General features: G+C 42.4%; 1 protein-coding gene across 1 annotated transcript; it reads right to left on the minus strand.

Moving 5' to 3' along the window:
- Window positions 1-12,690: 12,690 nt before the first annotated feature.
- Window positions 12,691-19,338, minus strand: DUR3 (urea-proton symporter DEGRADATION OF UREA 3 (DUR3)). Its single transcript, XM_078589940.1, has 9 exons — window positions 19,060-19,338; window positions 16,880-16,987; window positions 16,700-16,795; window positions 15,883-15,965; window positions 15,568-15,788; window positions 14,915-15,177; window positions 14,439-14,677; window positions 13,358-14,007; window positions 12,691-13,270 (listed from the first exon to the last, which is right to left on the minus strand). Exons 1-9 carry the CDS (start codon window positions 19,234-19,236, stop codon window positions 13,101-13,103), a joined length of 2,007 nt encoding a protein of 668 aa, XP_078446066.1. The 5' UTR covers window positions 19,237-19,338; the 3' UTR covers window positions 12,691-13,100.
- Between the last annotated feature and the right edge of the window lie 353 nt (window positions 19,339-19,691).

Genomic DNA, 19,691 nt, shown 5'->3' on the forward strand with positions numbered 1-19,691 from the left:
CATCTCCAGTCTTATCTCACTCTGGTTTCTCCTACTACGTGATATTTGTTGATGACTTCAGCAAATCCACTTGGCTCTTTCCACTCAAGAAGAAAAGTGATCTTCTAAATGTTTTTGAATTATTTCAAAAGCAAGTAGAGAATCAATTTTCCTCCAAAATTAGATATGTTCAGTCTGACTGGGGAGGAGAGTATCAATCTCTCCACTCTTACCTTAAGACTCAAGGAATCGTTCATCGAGTATCATGTCCTCACACCCACGAGCAAAATGGTACTGCTGAACGAAAACACAGACACCTTATTGAAACTGCTTTGTCACTGCTGCATCATGCTAAAATGCCCAACAAATTTCGGGATGAAGCAGTTGTCACAGCAACCTTTCTGATCAATCGCTTAAGTACTCCTATATTGCAAAATCGATCACCCTATGAAGTTATATTCAACCATAAGCCAGATTACACAATACTTAAAACCTTTGGTTGCTTATGCTATCCTTTTACTCGACCTTATGCTAAAAATAAGTTGGAGTCCAGATCAGAGAGATGTGTTTTCCTTGGATATAGTGCACTGCACCTGGGTACAGATGTTTGTCTCTCCACTCAGGTAAAACTTTTATCTCTCGCCATGTTATATTTTTGAAGATGCATTTCCTTTGTCACAATTAAAATCCAGCTCAGTTGAATCTGGAATTCTTGGATTCTTCCACACAACTAACTCGAACTCCAGTGATGCTCTCTCATTTCCTCATGCTCCAGAATCAAACAAAGTCAACAATGAATTCGAGCCTCTCGACACTCAACCAGACACCGAGTCCATCCATTCTCCATTCTAATCTGGTACTCAAACTCCTGCTCGACTTCATCCTTCCACTACACAGAATTTCGACCCAAACAACCCTTCTAACTCAAGTTCCCATTCTGAACATCTCCAGTCTTATCTCACTCTGGTTTCTCCTACTACGTGATATTTGTTGATGACTTCAGCAAATCCACTTGGCTCTTTCCACTCAAGAAGAAAAGTGATCTTCTAAATGTTTTGAATTATTTCAAAAGCAAGTAGAGAATCAATTTTCCTCCAAAATTAGATATGTTCAGTCTGACTGGGAGGAGAGTATCAATCTCTCCACTCTTACCTTAAGACTCAAGGAATCGTTCATCGAGTATCATGTCCTCACACCTGAGCAAAATGGTACTGCTGAACGAAAACACAGACACCTTATTGAAACTGCTTTGTCACTGCTGCATCATGCTAAAATGCCCAACAAATTTGGGATGAAGCGGTTGTCACAGCAACCTTTCTGATCAATCGCTTAAGTACTCCTATATTGCAAAATCGATCACCCTATGAAGTTATATTCAACCATAAGCCAGATTACACAATACTTAAAACCTTTGGTTGCTTATGCTATCCTTTTACTCGACCTTATGCTAAAAATAAGTTGGAGTCCAGATCAGAGATGTGTTTTCCTTGGATATAGTGCACTGCACCTGGGTACAGATGTTTGTCTCTCCACTCAGGTAAAACTTTTATCTCTCGCCATGTTATATTTTTGAAGATGCATTTCCTTTTTCACAATTAAAATCCAGCTCAGTTGAATCTGGAATTCTTGGATTCTTCCACACAACTAACTCGAACTCCAGTGATGCTCTCTCATTTCCTCATGCTCCAGAATCAAACAAAGTCAACAATGAATTCGAGCCTCTCGACACTCAACCAGACACCGAGTCCATCCATTCTCCATTCTCATCTGGTACTCAAACTCCTGCTCGACTTCATCCTTCCACTACACAGAATTTCGACCCAAACAACCCTTCTAACTCACAAGTTCCCATTCTGAACATCTCAGTCTTATCTCACTCTGGTTTCTCCTACTACGTGATATTTGTTGATGACTTCAGCAAATCCACTTGGCTCTTTCCACTCAAGAAGAAAAGTGATCTTCTAAATGTTTTTGAATTATTTCAAAAGCAAGTAGAGAATCAATTTTCCTCCAAAATTAGATATGTTCAGTCTGACTGGGGAGGAGAGTATCAATCTCTCCACTCTTACCTTAAGACTCAAGGAATCGTTCATCGAGTATCATGTCCTCACACCCCTGAGCAAAATGGTACTGCTGAACGAAAACACAGACACCTTATTGAAACTGCTTTGTCACTGCTGCATCATGCTAAAATGCCCAACAAATTTCGGGATGAAGCAGTTGTCACAGCAACCTTTCTGATCAATCGCTTAAGTACTCCTATATTGCAAAATCGATCACCCTATGAAGTTATATTCAACCATAAGCCAGATTACACAATACTTAAAACCTTTGGTTGCTTATGCTATCCTTTTACTCGACCTTATGCTAAAAATAAGTTGGAGTCCAGATCAGAGAGATGTGTTTTCCTTGGATATAGTGCACTGCACTTGGGTTACAGATGTTTGTCTCTCCACTCAGGTAAAACTTTTATCTCTCGCCATGTTATATTTTTGAAGATGCATTTCCTTTTTCACAATTAAAATCCAGCTCAGTTGAATCTGGAATTCTTGGATTCTTCCACACAACTAACTCGAACTCCAGTGATGCTCTCTCATTTCCTCATGCTCCAGAATCAAACAAAGTCAACAATGAATTCGAGCCTCTCGACACTCAACCAGACACCGAGTCCATCCATTCTCCATTCTCATCTGGTACTCAAACTCCTGCTCGACTTCATCCTTCCACTACACAGAATTTCACCCAAACAACCCTTCTAACTCAGAAGTTCCCATTCTGAACATCTCCAGTCTTATCTCACTCTGGTTTCTCCTACTACGTGATATTTGTTGATGACTTCAGCAAATCCACTTGGCTCTTTCCACTCAAGAAGAAAAGTGATCTTCTAAATGTTTTTGAATTATTTCAAAAGCAAGTAGAGAATCAATTTTCCTCCAAAATTAGATATGTTCAGTCTGACTGGGGAGGAGAGTATCAATCTCTCCACTCTTACCTTAAGACTCAAGGAATCGTTCATCGAGTATCATGTCCTCACACCCTGAGCAAAATGGTACTGCTGAACGAAAAACACAGACACCTTATTGAAACTGCTTTGTCACTGCTGCATCATGCTAAAATGCCCAACAAATTTCGGGATGAAGCGGTTGTCACAGCAACCTTTCTGATCAATCGCTTAAGTACTCCTATATTGCAAAATCGATCACCCTATGAAGTTATATTCAACCATAAGCCAGATTACACAATACTTAAAACCTTTGGTTGCTTATGCTATCCTTTTACTCGACCTTATGCTAAAAATAAGTTGGAGTCCAGATCAGAGAGATGTGTTTTCCTTGGATATAGTGCACTGCACTGGGGTACAGATGTTTGTCTCTCCACTCAGGTAAAACTTTTATCTCTCGCCATGTTATATTTTTTGAAGATGCATTTCCTTTTCACAATTAAAATCCAGCTCAGTTGAATCTGGAATTCTTGGATTCTTCCACACAACTAACTCGAACTCCAGTGATGCTCTCTCATTTCCTCATGCTCGAATCAAACAAAGTCAACAATGAATTCGAGCCTCTCGACACTCAACCGGACACCGAGTCCATCCATTCTCCATTCTCATCTGGTACTCAAACTCCTGCTCGACTTCATCCTTCCACTACACAGAATTTCGACCCAAACAACCCTTCTAACTCAGAAGTTCCCATTCTGAACATCTCCAGTCTTATCTCACTCTGGTTTCTCCTACTACGTGATATTTGTTGATGACTTCAGCAAATCCACTTGGCTCTTTCCACTCAAGAAGAAAAGTGATCTTCTAAATGTTTTTGAATTATTTCAAAAGCAAGTAGAGAATCAATTTTCCTCCAAAATTAGATATGTTCAGTCTGACTGGGGAGGAGAGTATCAATCTCTCCACTCTTACCTTAAGACTCAAGGAATCGTTCATCGAGTATCATGTCCTCACACCTGAGCAAAATGGTACTGCTGAACGAAAACACAGACACCTTATTGAAACTGCTTTGTCACTGCTGCATCATGCTAAAATGCCCAACAAATTTCGGATGAAGCAGTTGTCACAGCAACCTTTCTGATCAATCGCTTAAGTACTCCTATATTGCAAAATCGATCACCCTATGAAGTTATATTCAACCATAAGCCAGATTACACAATACTTAAAACCTTTGGTTGCTTATGCTATCCTTTTACTCGACCTTATGCTAAAAATAAGTTGGAGTCCAGATCAGAGAGATGTGTTTTCCTTGGATATAGTGCACTGCACCTGGGGTACAGATGTTTGTCTCTCCACTCAGGTAAAACTTTTATCTCTCGCCATGTTATATTTTTTGAAGATGCATTTCCTTTTTCACAATTAAAATCCAGCTCAGTTGAATCTGGAATTCTTGGATTCTTCCACACAACTAACTCGAACTCCAGTGATGCTCTCTCATTTCCTCATGCTCCAGAATCAAACAAAGTCAACAATGAATTCGAGCCTCTCGACACTCAACCAGACACCGAGTCCATCCATTCTCCATTCTCATCTGGTACTCAAACTCCTGCTCGACTTCATCCTTCCACTACACAGAATTTCGACCCAAACAACCCTTCTAACTCAGAAGTTCCCATTCTGAACATCTCCAGTCTTATCTCACTCTGGTTTCTCCTACTACGTGATATTTGTTGATGACTTCAGCAAATCCACTTGGCTCTTTCCACTCAAGAAGAAAAGTGATCTTCTAAATGTTTTTGAATTATTTCAAAAGCAAGTAGAGAATCAATTTTCCTCCAAAATTAGATATGTTCAGTCTGACTGGGAGGAGAGTATCAATCTCTCCACTCTTACCTTAAGACTCAAGGAATCGTTCATCGAGTATCATGTCCTCACACCCTGAGCAAAATGGTACTGCTGAACGAAAACACAGACACCTTATTGAAACTGCTTTGTCACCGCTGCATCATGCTAAAATGCCCAACAAATTTGGGATGAAGCAGTTGTCACAGCAACCTTTCTGATCAATCGCTTAAGTACTCCTATATTGCAAAATCGATCACCCTATGAAGTTATATTCAACCATAAGCCAGATTACACAATACTTAAAACCTTTGGTTGCTTATGCTATCCTTTTACTCGACCTTATGCTAAAAATAAGTTGGAGTCCAGATCAGAGAGATGTGTTTTCCTTGGATATAGTGCACTGCACTGGGTACAGATGTTTGTCTCTCCACTCAGGTAAAACTTTTATCTCTCGCCATGTTATATTTTTTGAAGATGCATTTCCTTTTCACAATTAAAATCCAGCTCAGTTGAATCTGGAATTCTTGGATTCTTCCACACAACTAACTCGAACTCGGTGATGCTCTCTCATTTCCTCATGCTCCAGAATCAAACAAAGTCAACAATGAATTGAGCCTCTCGACACTCAACCAGACACCGAGTCCATCCATTCTCCATTCTCATCTGGTACTCAAACTCCTGCTCGACTTCATCCTTCCACTACACAGAATTTCACCCAAACAACCCTTCTAACTCAGAAGTTCCCATTCTGAACATCTCCAGTCTTATCTCACTCTGGTTTCTCCTACTACGTGATATTTGTTGATGACTTCAGCAAATCCACTTGGCTCTTTCCACTCAAGAAGAAAAGTGATCTTCTAAATGTTTTGAATTATTTCAAAAGCAAGTAGAGAATCAATTTTCCTCCAAAATTAGATATGTTCAGTCTGACTGGGAGGAGAGTATCAATCTCTCCACTCTTACCTTAAGACTCAAGGAATCGTTCATCGAGTATCATGTCCTCACACCCCTGAGCAAAATGGTACTGCTGAACGAAACACGACACCTTATTGAAACTGCTTTGTCACTGCTGCATCATGCTAAAATGCCCAACAAATTTCGGGATGAAGCAGTTGTCACAGCAACCTTTCTGATCAATCGCTTAAGTACTCCTATATTGCAAAATCGATCACCCTATGAAGTTATATTCAACCATAAGCCAGATTACACAATACTTAAAACCTTTGGTTGCTTATGCTATCCTTTTACTCGACCTTATGCTAAAAATAAGTTGGAGTCCAGATCAGAGAGATGTGTTTTCCTTGGATATAGTGCACTGCACCTGGGGTACAGATGTTTGTCTCTCCACTCAGGTAAAACTTTTATCTCTCGCCATGTTATATTTTTTGAAGATGCATTTCCTTTTTCACAATTAAAATCCAGCTCAGTTGAATCTGGAATTCTTGGATTCTTCCACACAACTAACTCGAACTCCAGTGATGCTCTCTCATTTCCTCATGCTCCAGAATCAAACAAAGTCAACAATGAATTCGAGCCTCTCGACACTCAACCAGACACCGAGTCCATCCATTCTCCATTCTCATCTGGTACTCAAACTCCTGCTCGACTTCATCCTTCCACTACACAGAATTTCGACCCAAACAACCCTTCTAACTCAGAAGTTCCCATTCTGAACATCTCCAGTCTTATCTCACTCTGGTTTCTCCTACTACGTGATATTTGTTGATGACTTCAGCAAATCCACTTGGCTCTTTCCACTCAAGAAGAAAAGTGATCTTCTAAATGTTTTTGAATTATTTCAAAAGCAAGTAGAGAATCAATTTTCCTCCAAAATTAGATATGTTCAGTCTGACTGGGGAGGAGAGTATCAATCTCTCCACTCTTACCTTAAGACTCAAGGAATCGTTCATCGAGTATCATGTCCTCACACCCCTGAGCAAAATGGTACTGCTGAACGAAAACACAGACACCTTATTGAAACTGCTTTGTCACTGCTGCATCATGCTAAAATGCCCAACAAATTTCGGGATGAAGCAGTTGTCACAAGAACCTTTCTGATCAATCGCTTAAGTACTCCTATATTGCAAAATCGATCACCCTATGAAGTTATATTCAACCATAAGCCAGATTACACAATACTTAAAACCTTTGGTTGCTTATGCTATCCTTTTACTCGACCTTATGCTAAAAATAAGTTGGAGTCCAGATCAGAGAGATGTGTTTTCCTTGGATATAGTGCACTGCACTGGGTACAGATGTTTGTCTCTCCACTCAGGTAAAACTTTATCTCTCGCCATGTTATATTTTTGAAGATGCATTTCCTTTTCACAATTAAAATCCAGCTCAGTTGAATCTGGAATTCTTGGATTCTTCCACACAACTAACTCGAACTCCAGTGATGCTCTCTCATTTCCTCATGCTCCAGAATCAAACAAAGTCAACAATGAATTCGAGCCTCTCGACACTCAACCAGACAGAGTCCATCCATTCTCCATTCTCATCTGGTACTCAAACTCCTGCTCGACTTCATCCTTCCACTACACAGAATTTCGACCCAAACAACCCTTCTAACTCAGAAGTTCCCATTCTGAACATCTCCAGTCTTATCTCACTCTGGTTTCTCCTACTACGTGATATTTGTTGATGACTTCAGCAAATCCACTTGGCTCTTTCCACTCAAGAAGAAAAGTGATCTTCTAAATGTTTTGAATTATTTCAAAAGCAAGTAGAGAATCAATTTTCCTCCAAAATTAGATATGTTCAGTCTGACTAGGAGGAGAGTATCAATCTCTCCACTCTTACCTTAAGACTCAAGGAATCGTTCATCGAGTATCATGTCCTCACACCTGAGCAAAATGGTACTGCTGAGCGAAAACACAGACACCTTATTGAAACTGCTTTGTCACTGCTGCATCATGCTAAAATGCCCAACAAATTTCGGATGAAGCAGTTGTCACAGCAACCTTTCTGATCAATCGCTTAAGTACTCCTATATTGCAAAATCGATCACCCTATGAAGTTATATTCAACCATAAGCCAGATTACACAATACTTAAAACCTTTGGTTGCTTATGCTATCCTTTTACTCGACCTTATGCTAAAAATAAGTTGGAGTCCAGATCAGAGAGATGTGTTTTCCTTGGATATAGTGCACTGCACAAGTACAGATGTTTGTCTCTCCACTCAGGTAAAACTTTTATCTCTCGCCATGTTATATTTTTTGAAGATGCATTTCCTTTTTCACAATTAAAATCCAGCTCAGTTGAATCTGGAATTCTTGGATTCTTCCACACAACTAACTCGAACTCCAGTGATGCTCTCTCATTTCCTCATGCTCCAGAATCAAACAAAGTCAACAATGAATTCGAGCCTCTCGACACTCAACCAGACACGAGTCCATCCATTCTCCATTCTCATCTGGTACTCAAACTCCTGCTCGACTTCATCCTTCCACTACACAGAATTTCGACCCAAACAACCCTTCTAACTCAGAAGTTCCCATTCTGAACATCTCAGTCTTATCTCACTCTGGTTTCTCCTACTACGTGATATTTGTTGATGACTTCAGCAAATCCACTTGGCTCTTTCCACTCAAGAAGAAAAGTGATCTTCTAAATGTTTTTGAATTATTTCAAAAGCAAGTAGAGAATCAATTTTCCTCCAAAATTAGATATGTTCAGTCTGACTGGGAGGAGAGTATCAATCTCTCCACTCTTACCTTAAGACTCAAGGAATCGTTCATCGAGTATCATGTCCTCACACCCCAGAGCAAAATGGTACTGAACGAAAACACTGACACCTTATTGAAACTGCTTTGTCACTGCTGCATCATGCTAAAATGCCCAACAAATTTCGGGATGAAGCAGTTGTCACAGCAACCTTTCTGATCAATCGCTTAAGTACTCCTATATTGCAAAATCGATCACCCTATGAAGTTATATTCAACCATAAGCCAGATTACACAATACTTAAAACCTTTGGTTGCTTATGCTATCCTTTTACTCGACCTTATGCTAAAAATAAGTTGGAGTCCAGATCAGAGAGATGTGTTTTCCTTGGATATAGTGCACTGCACCTGGGTACAGATGTTTGTCTCTCCACTGGTAAAACTTTTATCTCTCGCCATGTTATATTTTTGAAGATGCATTTCCTTTTCACAATTAAAATCCAGCTCAGTTGAATCTGGAATTCTTGGATTCTTCCACACAACTAACTCGAACTCCAGTGATGCTCTCTCATTTCCTCATGCTCCAGAATCAAACAAAGTCAACAATGAATTCGAGCCTCTCGACACTCAACCAGACACCGAGTCCATCCATTCTCCATTCTCATCTGGTACTCAAACTCCTGCTCGACTTCATCCTTCCACTACACAGAATTTCGACCCAAACAACCCTTCTAACTCAAGTTCCCATTCTGAACATCTCGTCTTATCTCACTCTGGTTTCTCCTACTACGTGATATTTGTTGATGACTTCAGCAAATCCACTTGGCTCTTTCCACTCAAGAAGAAAAGTGATCTTCTAAATGTTTTGAATTATTTCAAAAGCAAGTAGAGAATCAATTTTCCTCCAAAATTAGATATGTTCAGTCTGAGGGAGGAGAGTATCAATCTCTCACTCTTACCTTAAGACTCAAGGAATCGTTCATCGAGTATCATGTCCTCACACCCTGAGCAAAATGGTACTGCTGAACGAAAACACAGACACCTTATTGAAACTGCTTTGTCACTGCTGCATCATGCTAAAATGCCCAACAAATTTCGGGATGAAGCAGTTGTCACAGCAACCTTTCTGATCAATCGCTTAAGTACTCCTATATTGCAAAATCGATCACCCTATGAAGTTATATTCAACCATAAGCCAGATTACACAATACTTAAAACCTTTGGTTGCTTATGCTATCCTTTTACTCGACCTTATGCTAAAAATAAGTTGGAGTCCAGATCAGAGAGATGTGTTTTCCTTGGATATAGTGCACTGCACACTGGGTACAGATGTTTGTCTCTCCACTCAGGTAAAACTTTTATCTCTCGCCATGTTATATTTTTTGAAGATGCATTTCCTTTTCACAATTAAAATCCAGCTCAGTTGAATCTGGAATTCTTGGATTCTTCCACACAACTAACTCGAACTCGGTGATGCTCTCTCATTTCCTCATGCTCCAGAATCAAACAAAGTCAACAATGAATTCGAGCCTCTCGACACTCAACTGCAGACAGAGTCCATCCATTCTCCATTCTCATCTGGTACTCAAACTCCTGCTCGACTTCATCCTTCCACTACACAGAATTTCGACCCAAACAACCCTTCTAACTCAGAAGTTCCCATTCTGAACATCTCCAGTCTTATCTCACTCTGGTTTCTCCTACTACGTGATATTTGTTGATGACTTCAGCAAATCCACTTGGCTCTTTCCACTCAAGAAGAAAAGTGATCTTCTAAATGTTTTTGAATTATTTCAAAAGCAAGTAGAGAATCAATTTTCCTCCAAAATTAGATATGTTCAGTCTGACTGGGGAGGAGAGTATCAATCTCTCCACTCTTACCTTAAGACTCAAGGAATCGTTCATCGAGTATCATGTCCTCACACCCCTGAGCAAAATGGTACTGCTGAACGAAAACACAGACACCTTATTGAAACTGCTTTGTCACTGCTGCATCATGCTAAAATGCCCAACAAATTTCGGGATGAAGCAGTTGTCACAGCAACCTTTCTGATCAATCGCTTAAGTACTCCTATATTGCAAAATCGATCACCCTATGAAGTTATATTCAACCATAAGCCAGATTACACAATACTTAAAACCTTTGGTTGCTTATGCTATCCTTTTACTCGACCTTATGCTAAAAATAAGTTGGAGTCCAGATCAGAGAGATGTGTTTTCCTTGGATATAGTGCACTGCACCTGGGTACAGATGTTTGTCTCTCCACTCAGGTAAAACTTTATCTCTCGCCATGTTATATTTTTGAAGATGCATTTCCTTTTCACAATTAAAATCCAGCTCAGTTGAATCTGGAATTCTTGGATTCTTCCACACAACTAACTCGAACTCCAGTGATGCTCTCTCATTTCCTCATGCTCGAGAATCAAACAAAGTCAACAATGAATTCGAGCCTCTCGACACTCAACCAGACACCGAGTCCATCCATTCTCCATTCTCATCTGGTACTCAAACTCCTGCTCGACTTCATCCTTCCACTACACAGAATTTCGACCCAAACAACCCTTCTAACTCAGAAGTTCCCATTCTGAACATCTCAGTCTTATCTCACTCTGGTTTCTCCTACTACGTGATATTTGTTGATGACTTCAGCAAATCCACTTGGCTCTTTCCACTCAAGAAGAAAAGTGATCTTCTAAATGTTTTGAATTATTTCAAAAGCAAGTAGAGAATCAATTTTCCTCCAAAATTAGATATGTTCAGTCTGACTGGGAGGAGAGTATCAATCTCTCCACTCTTACCTTAAGACTCAAGGAATCGTTCATCGAGTATCATGTCCTCACACCCTGAGCAAAATGGTACTGCTGAACGAAACACTGACACCTTATTGAAACTGCTTTGTCACTGCTGCATCATGCTAAAATGCCCAACAAATTTCGGATGAAGCAGTTGTCACAGCAACCTTTCTGATCAATCGCTTAAGTACTCCTATATTGCAAAATCGATCACCCTATGAAGTTATATTCAACCATAAGCCAGATTACACAATACTTAAAACCTTTGGTTGCTTATGCTATCCTTTTACTCGACCTTATGCTAAAAATAAGTTGGAGTCCAGATCAGAGAGATGTGTTTTCCTTGGATATAGTGCACTGCACCTGGGGTACAGATGTTTGTCTCTCCACTCAGGTAAAACTTTTATCTCTCGCCATGTTATATTTTTGAAGATGCATTTCCTTTTCACAATTAAAATCCAGCTCAGTTGAATCTGGAATTCTTGGATTCTTCCACACAACTAACTCGAACTCCAGTGATGCTCTCTCATTTCCTCATGCTCCAGAATCAAACAAAGTCAACAATGAATTCGAGCCTCTCGACACTCAACCAGACACCGAGTCCATCCATTCTCCATTCTCATCTGGTACTCAAACTCCTGCTCGACTTCATCCTTCCACTACACAGAATTTCGACCCAAACAACCCTTCTAACTCAGAAGTTCCCATTCTGAACATCTCCAGTCTTATCTCACTCTGGTTTCTCCTACTACGTGATATTTGTTGATGACTTCAGCAAATCCACTTGGCTCTTTCCACTCAAGAAGAAAAGTGATCTTCTAATTGTTTTTGAATGGTCAGATCGGCAGCATAATCAGATCGGCAGATTTGTAAAGAGGAAATACACTGTCGATTGACGATCGTAGCGAGTTGATCCATCAAGTCCTCTGATTGATCCGGAATTCTATCAATGGATCCATTTAAAATTCAGTAGATTACGGGGGAACCCTTACCCCATTTCATGAAACTCTTTAAAACATTAGTTATGAATTTCCCTGGGATTTATGGCGTCTGACATTTTTTTTGCAGCGTGGGGTTTGGAGGATATGTTGGAGGACTGAGAATTTGTGACTAAGGAGGTTCACAAGACTTTGGATTCCAAACTGGATCAATGGAGGAAATTTTTTATCATTGATCATGCTTTGAGCTCGCCCCCCGTGATTACAAAATCTTCGTGGTCAACTTAAAATCCAAAATATGTAGATTGCGAGTGCCAAGTTGAAGGTAAAACGATAACTCTTGGGACTGGAGGAGGAGAGCTACTGTTAACCATTACAGATTGTCTTCTGCTTTCAGATTAGACTCTGAATCCCTTTAGTTTGATTTGGAATTTTAAGAGGATAGAAAAGAGAGACTTTTTTTCAGAGGTACTTATTGCGACCTTACTCGCCTACCCAACTCTGGGGATCCTTCAGAATGAACTGCGTTGATGAAGTCAAGATTCATAGAGGGAGGGTTTACCCCAATTATAGTTTAATGAGCCTCCCTAAGACAACAAAATAAACAACGGAGTAAATAATGCAGTAGACATTTCCACAAGTGCATACCAGCACCATTCTATTTCATTGACCGAATGGAGGGAGGCTCCAGCTGTTTCAATCTTTCCCAAGTGGGTAACTCCCCACTTGACCTCCCTTTGGTGAGTGGACCTACCCCCAACTGGGCCAGGGAACTCACCACTGCAAACAACAACGTCTACAATCTAGACTAGACATGAAGAGGGAGGATGGACAAAAGAAGTCGATGAGAAGGAAACAAGAGAAGGAAACCGAGCAGCAATTGAAGTAAAAATTAGCTTCACACCACGCTTCAGAGGAAAGAACTGTCTGGCGGAAGTCAGCGCTCGGCGTCGACGGAGCCGCGGGCAGTGAACATGCCGATCATAATGGCCTTGAGGGTGTCCCAGCTCTCTATCAGTGGCATGAAGATGATGACAGCCGACCCGATCACCCCCCACGTGATGGTGATGACCGCCCAGAAGGTGAAGTACCCGAGGCTGTACTGCCCTGCTCATTCATCGGGAGATAAGCTAAACCCTCAGAAAGCGAGAGAGTGAGAGAGATAGAGAGAGATTTTTGTAGAGAGAGACTTACGGGCAGGGAGGGAGAGTACGGGCCAGAGAACGACGATGATGACAGTAAAGAGGAGCCCCCACTTGATGATCCATCCCTTAGCGTGGACGAGCTTCTCCTCCTTGAGCTCCTCATCGTCGACGTCGGCCTTATCAGCTTCCACGGTGGTGATCTGCTTGGTCGTCTCCCAGTCGTAATTCTGCGGCACCGCGAAGCTGAACACGGCGTGAATAAAACCACCGGAAAGAATAGACACGAGATTCCCCGCCAGCATCGGCGCGTTCCGTCCCGTCGTGTCCAGGTTAACGCGCCCGTACTGCACTTTCGTCACCGTTAACCAGGTTACGAGGCCGAGAGCGCAGCCGCAGACGGTGCCGGCAATGGCGCCGGCGGCGTTGGCCTTGCGCCAGAGCAAGAGAAAGGCGATGGGCATGACGGCTGAGCCGATGAAGACGCCCATGGCGAGGTACATCCAGCCCAGAGAGACTCCTGCTTTGTTCAGAAGTATCGCTAACGCGCCCATGAAGCACCCGAACGCTAGCAAGACCACGCGAGAGATCTTCAGGATTTGGTACCCCTTGGCCTTTGGGTTCAAATATGTCCGGTAGATGTCGTATGTGCATAGCGAGGATACTGCTACGAGCTCCGCCGACCCCGCCGATGTCACCGCCCTGCACATCCACGCCGTCAATTCCTCCTCTATTTAACAGAACGATGGAATTATAGATATATAGATGGTGAGAAAAATAGATAGAAAGATGGATGGAAATGGGGAGATAATGATAGAGAGCGAGCGAGACACGGAGAGAGAAACAGATAGTATAAATAGAGCGTGAGAAAGAGACAGATAGAGGTAGATAGATACATGGATTGAGAAAGAGAGAGAGAGAGAGAGAGAGAGAGAGATAGAAAATGATAGATGGAGAAAAAGGAAGGGAGAGAGAGAGAGAGAGGAAGAGCGAAACACGTTGAAAAATTGAAGAGAGACTGAAAGATAGAGAGCTACAGAGAGAAAGAGAAGCAGAGAAAAACAGTTGAATGAAGAGGAAGAGAGGCAGAGGGAGAGATAGATTTAAAAATAGAGAGGGAGAGAGAGACGTACATGAAGAGCATGGTGAGAAGGAGAACAGAGCCAGCCTTGCCCATTAAGGCGATGGCTGTGGCGGCGGGAACGAGCCCTTCGTTGGCCTCGACCTTCGATATCGGGAGATCGAGGGCCACGGCCCCCAGACCCAGCGACGTAGCGAGGGAGAAGGGCACCGCGAACCAGACCAGCCCTCCCAGCAGGTATCCCTTGTGAGTCGACGATGGCCTCGCGGCTATGGCGCTGATCCAATAGCCCTATCCGAGAATACAAGGTTAGAATTAGGGTTCAACTAGAGAAGGTTACAGGTGGATAGGTAGATAGATAGATAGATAGATAGATAGATTAATAGATAGGTAAAATGAAAGAGATAGATTGGTAGATAAAGAGAAGCATAGATAGAGAGAGAATGTGAGATAGAGAGAGCGAGAAGAAGAAGAAGAAGAAGAGGAAGGGGGAGAGAGAGAAAGAGAGAGAGAGGAGTCAGTCTTCACATTGTCGACGAAGACCGTGCCGAAGTTGCCGACAATGTTGATGATCCCAAAGACGAGGCCGCCCGAGCTGAGCATGGTGGCGTAAGTGCCGCGGTAGTTGCCGCTCACCGGGCCGCAGACTTGGCCAGAGTGCGTGGTAGGCTCCACGCATGTTCGAACCGGGCTGGAAGCTTGCAATAGGCGTTCATATACAACCTTCGGCGTTCCCAGTTCGCTTCCCGACGTGTACACCAGACAGACGAAGATAACCAGCGCAACATGAACTGCAAATGAGAGTTCGATGTGTTAAGTTTGGACTTTTCCTTTTGTGCATCAATTTTATGGCTTAATTGTAGATTATAAGCTATCATATGATCCCACTCAAGTGATTCAATTATTCTAAATGGGACTTTTCTCCTCTTACCCATAAATGGGGCTAGTCCTCAAAAAAGAAGTCACAAATTAAGGCTGAAAGCCGAGGTGTTTTTAGAGTGGCTGACTCAAAATTCAAAAGACTAGCTCCCAAGGTAGAAGACTTGCGATGTCCTCAGCTTTAGATTATAAGTGATCTAATGAACAATATGTTGCATTATTGTTAATTATAATCGTTGGAATGTCTCAGCGTAAGAAGAACCTTAAATGTTCTGATGGAGCTGAGAGAAAGGAGAGGTTACCGATGACTGAGTGGATGTAGCTAGCCAGGAAGGTAGCCTTGAGACCACCGGCGAGCGTGTAGACCACCACGCCGAGAGGAATGAGAAAGCTTGCAGCGTAGATGTTGACGCCGGTGAGGGCGTTCACGACGGCGGAGCCGCCGAGGAGGAGCATGGCAGTGACGATGATGTTGGTCATGAAGCAGAAGACGAGGAAGACGACGTGAGCGTTCGTTCCCCACCTGGTCAAGGCAGAAGACGAAGCCGAGAAGACTTGAGACTTCATTAATTCCCCATTCTAGATCGCTATGAAATACTTTAGGTCTCTTCTCTTACCTCGCCTTCACTATCTCGCAGACAGTGTGTGCGTTGGGTGCCTTCCTCTTTATCTCTATTGCCATGACTCCGAAGAGAAGCACCTGCACAATTTTGAATCAACAAGGTTACGCAGTCCCCTTCATATTCTTCTGTCCTAGCCTCACAGGCAGAGAATATGATAGAGAGATGGGTTAAGAAATCTAGAGAGAGAGAGAGAGAGATAGAGGGGCCGATAATGATAGGATACAGATAGCGATAGAGATGTCACTAGATTTAGAGGTAGAGATAAAGATCCAATCAGATATATCTGAAGCCATCCCTATATGTAGAGATAGAGATTGATTGATGGATAGATAGATAAAGATAGAGAGAGAGAGAGGCAGTTAAGAGAGAGAGAGAGAGATATGGGGAGAGAGGGAGAGGGAGAGAGAGAGTGATATGGGGAGAGAGGGAGAGGGAGAGAGAGAGAGAGAACGACAGATGGACTGAGATATAGATCAAGAGAGCAGAGGGGGGAGATAATGCGAGGGAGGGAGGGATGGAGAGACATATATTGAGAGATAGGTCGAAAGAGTGAGAGAGAGGGATTGAGATAGATAATAGATATATAGCACCTGAGAGGTAGATAGAGAGAAAGAGAGACAGAGAGAGAGAGATAGACTGAGATAGAGAGAGAGTGAAAATAGAGATAGGCTGAGATATAGAGATAGACTGAGAGAGATATAGACTGTGAGAGAGACAGACTGAAGAAAGAGATAGACTAAGATAGATAGACTTAGAGGGAGAGAATGAGAAACTGAGAGAGAGAGACAGAGAGAGTGAGAGAGAGGTGGACCTGAATGGTAGCGCCACTGGCGTACCAGAAGGGCCCGCTGATCCCATACTGCCAGGCGACGTTCGAGCTTTGCAAGATCGTCGCAGCCCACGTCCACTGCCAAATGAAAAATTCCATCATTATTCTCATATCCATAACTTCATTATGATCATAATCATAATCAAGATGTATTCATGTCACCTGCGAGACGATGACGCTGGCAATCAGGCCGGTCTTCACGCTCCGACCTGCAGTGTTGAACCACTCCGATGTGTGCTTAGATCCAACGTATCGCTTCTCTATCCAAACCTGAGCAAGAGGCGTCATACAAAGTCAAGGATACAGCATACGTTATCCATATTTAGGTCTAGCGCCCCGTTGAATATTATCTTGAGAATTAGGTCTAACTTTAGAGATTCTGAAAATACTATCTCTTTAATGACGTATTTTCACTTAAGATGATAGCTGCCATATGTTGAAATGAAGTTCCAGAGACATGATAAGAGAAAATTAAAAGTCAACCCGATGATCTATGGCTATATTTTATATATCATACGTATGACTTTTTTTAAAAACATATTATTTAGTCGTCAGGTTTTTAAAAAACATATTAGATAGAGATAGACTGAGATAAGAGACACTGCTGTCACCATCATATATTATAATAATTTGATGTTACGCGAATATCAAATTACGGAAGTAAGAAAATCTAAATGAAGATGTCAAATATTTTTAAATTCTAAATTTGGAGGAAAAGAGAAACCTGGTTAGAAAAATCCGAAAAAGAGCTTGACATGTACTGACAGAGACACGACAAGAGAAAATAAAAAGTCAATCTGAAAATTACAGAGGTGGGAAATTCTAAATGAAGATGACAAATACGAATAATACGAATCCTGGATAGAATCCTGGAAAGAAAATCCAAAAGAATTTACTCAAGTCGTGGTAAAAAAAATAGTAGTCAGGTTCATATTCTACGATGGTGACAGACTACCTTCCAACAGATACTCTGACTTTGGAATATTGAAAGGCAACCTACTTGACAGACTCTGAGTGAAAGCCAACTTCTACGGTATCAAGGAAGTCAAACCTTTCCAAAACCTGAGAATATCTCCCCACCTTCTCAGCAGAAACCATCTCTCCAGTGAAATCTCACTCATATGACTTTATGTTCTTCCTAGTGTTCCTCACATAAACTTCACAGAGAAAATGAAGAATCCGGATAAAGAAGAAGATCAATAACGAAAGGATCAGGAGTTGTGGGTTGGATATCGATTATATTCTTTCTAATTTAGTCCTTTTTAGAACGTCCGGGCATGGGAAAAGTAGAAAGAGAGAGAGAGCGCGAGGAAGAGAGGAGGGAGAGAGAAAGGTCGAGAGCGAGAAGAGATAAAGAGAGGGGGGAGGAGAGAAAAAGAGAGAAAGAGAGAGGGAGAGAGAAAGACAGAATGAGAGAGAGAGAGAGAGAAAAAGAGAGAAAGACAGAATGAGAGAGAGAGAAAGAGAGAGAGAGAGAGAGAGAGAAAGAGAAAGGGAGAGAGAAATAAAGAAAGACAGAGTGAGAGAGAGAGAGAGAGCGATGGAGAGAGAAAGAAAGAGAGAGAGGTGGAGAGAGAAATAAAGAGAGAGAGAGAGAGGTGGAGAGAGAAATAAAGAGAGAGAGAGAGATGGAGAGAGAAATAAAGAGAGAGCGAGGGAGAGAGAGAGGAGGGAGAGATAAAGAAAGAGAGAGGAGGGAGAGATAAAGAAAGAGAGAGGAGGGAGAGATAAAGATAGAGAGAGGAGGGAGTGATAAAGAAAGAGAGAGGAGGGAGAGAGAAAGAAAGAGAGCGAGGGACAGAGATAGAAAGAGAGAGCGAGGGAGAGAGAAAGAAAGAGAGAGCGAGGGAGAGAGGGAGAGGGCGAGAGAAAGAAAGAGAGGAGGGAGAGAGAAAGAAAGAGAGAGCGAGGAAGAGAGGGAGAGGAGGGCGAGAGAGAAAGAGAGCGAGGGAGAGAGAAAGAAAGAGAGAGAGCGGAGGGAGAGAGAAATAAAGAGAGAGAGCGGAGGGAGAGAGAAATAAAGAGAGCGAGGGAGGGAGAAAGAAAGAGAGAGCGAGGGAGAGAGAGAGCGGAGGGAGAGCGAAATAAAGAGAGCGAGGGAGAGAGAGAGCGGAGGGAGAGCGAAATAAAGAGAGCGAGGGAGGGAGAAAGAAAGAGAGAACGAGGGAGAGAGAGAGCGGAGGGAGAGAGAAAGAAAGAGAGCGAGGGAGATAGAGAGAGAGGAGGGAGAGACAAAGAAAGAGAGAGGGAGAGAGAGAGAGAGAGAGAGAGAGAGAGAGAGAGTGTGTAGGGTTTGGCTTAAGAGAGAGAGAGAGAGAGAGAGTTTGTAGGGTTTGGCTTACAAGGAAAGAGGTGAAGACGGCGAAGAAGGCGCCGAAGCCGAGGATGACGCCATAGCCAACGCCCTGCGAAAGCACGGCCTTGTCCTTGAAGAAGCTCGTATCCCTCATGCACTCCCCCGTGGGGGATAGCCGGTAGTACTGACTAGAGTACCCAAACGGAGGGCAGGTCGCGGCCATGGCTACCGAGTACCGACCGGCGTTGCTTCCTTCACCTCTCAATCTCCAGAAAGCACACAACGCTTCAAACCCCCCTACCGAGCTTTATAACCTCACCCCCATAACTGCCTCCTTGAGCTTTCTCTGCTTCAAAGGCTAAAATATCCTCAACTGGACGTGGGGAAAAACAATAAAGAATAAAGAAGATAAAACAAGGTATGTACGCTGCGAGGGATCTCGCTGTGAATCCCTTTTAGAATCCCTCTTGGGTGGTTGACTAAGTAATGGCGATGGCGACAGATGTCCCTTTGGCTCCGCCATTGGCCGGATTCTTCTCAACCGGAGGGAATCCCTGCGAGAGAGGAGTGATTTTTGTTTTCATTGGAATCTATCTACTGAGGGGAAGATTCATGTTCTAATCTATAAAGAAAGGCCGGTTGAGGGCGTTTGACAGCACGGTGCCATCTTCGAACACG

This window comes from Wolffia australiana, chromosome 18 (genome assembly GCF_029677425.1).
Source record: "Wolffia australiana isolate 7733 chromosome 18, ASM2967742v1".
Classification (NCBI taxonomy): Eukaryota; Viridiplantae; Streptophyta; class Magnoliopsida; order Alismatales; family Araceae; genus Wolffia; species Wolffia australiana.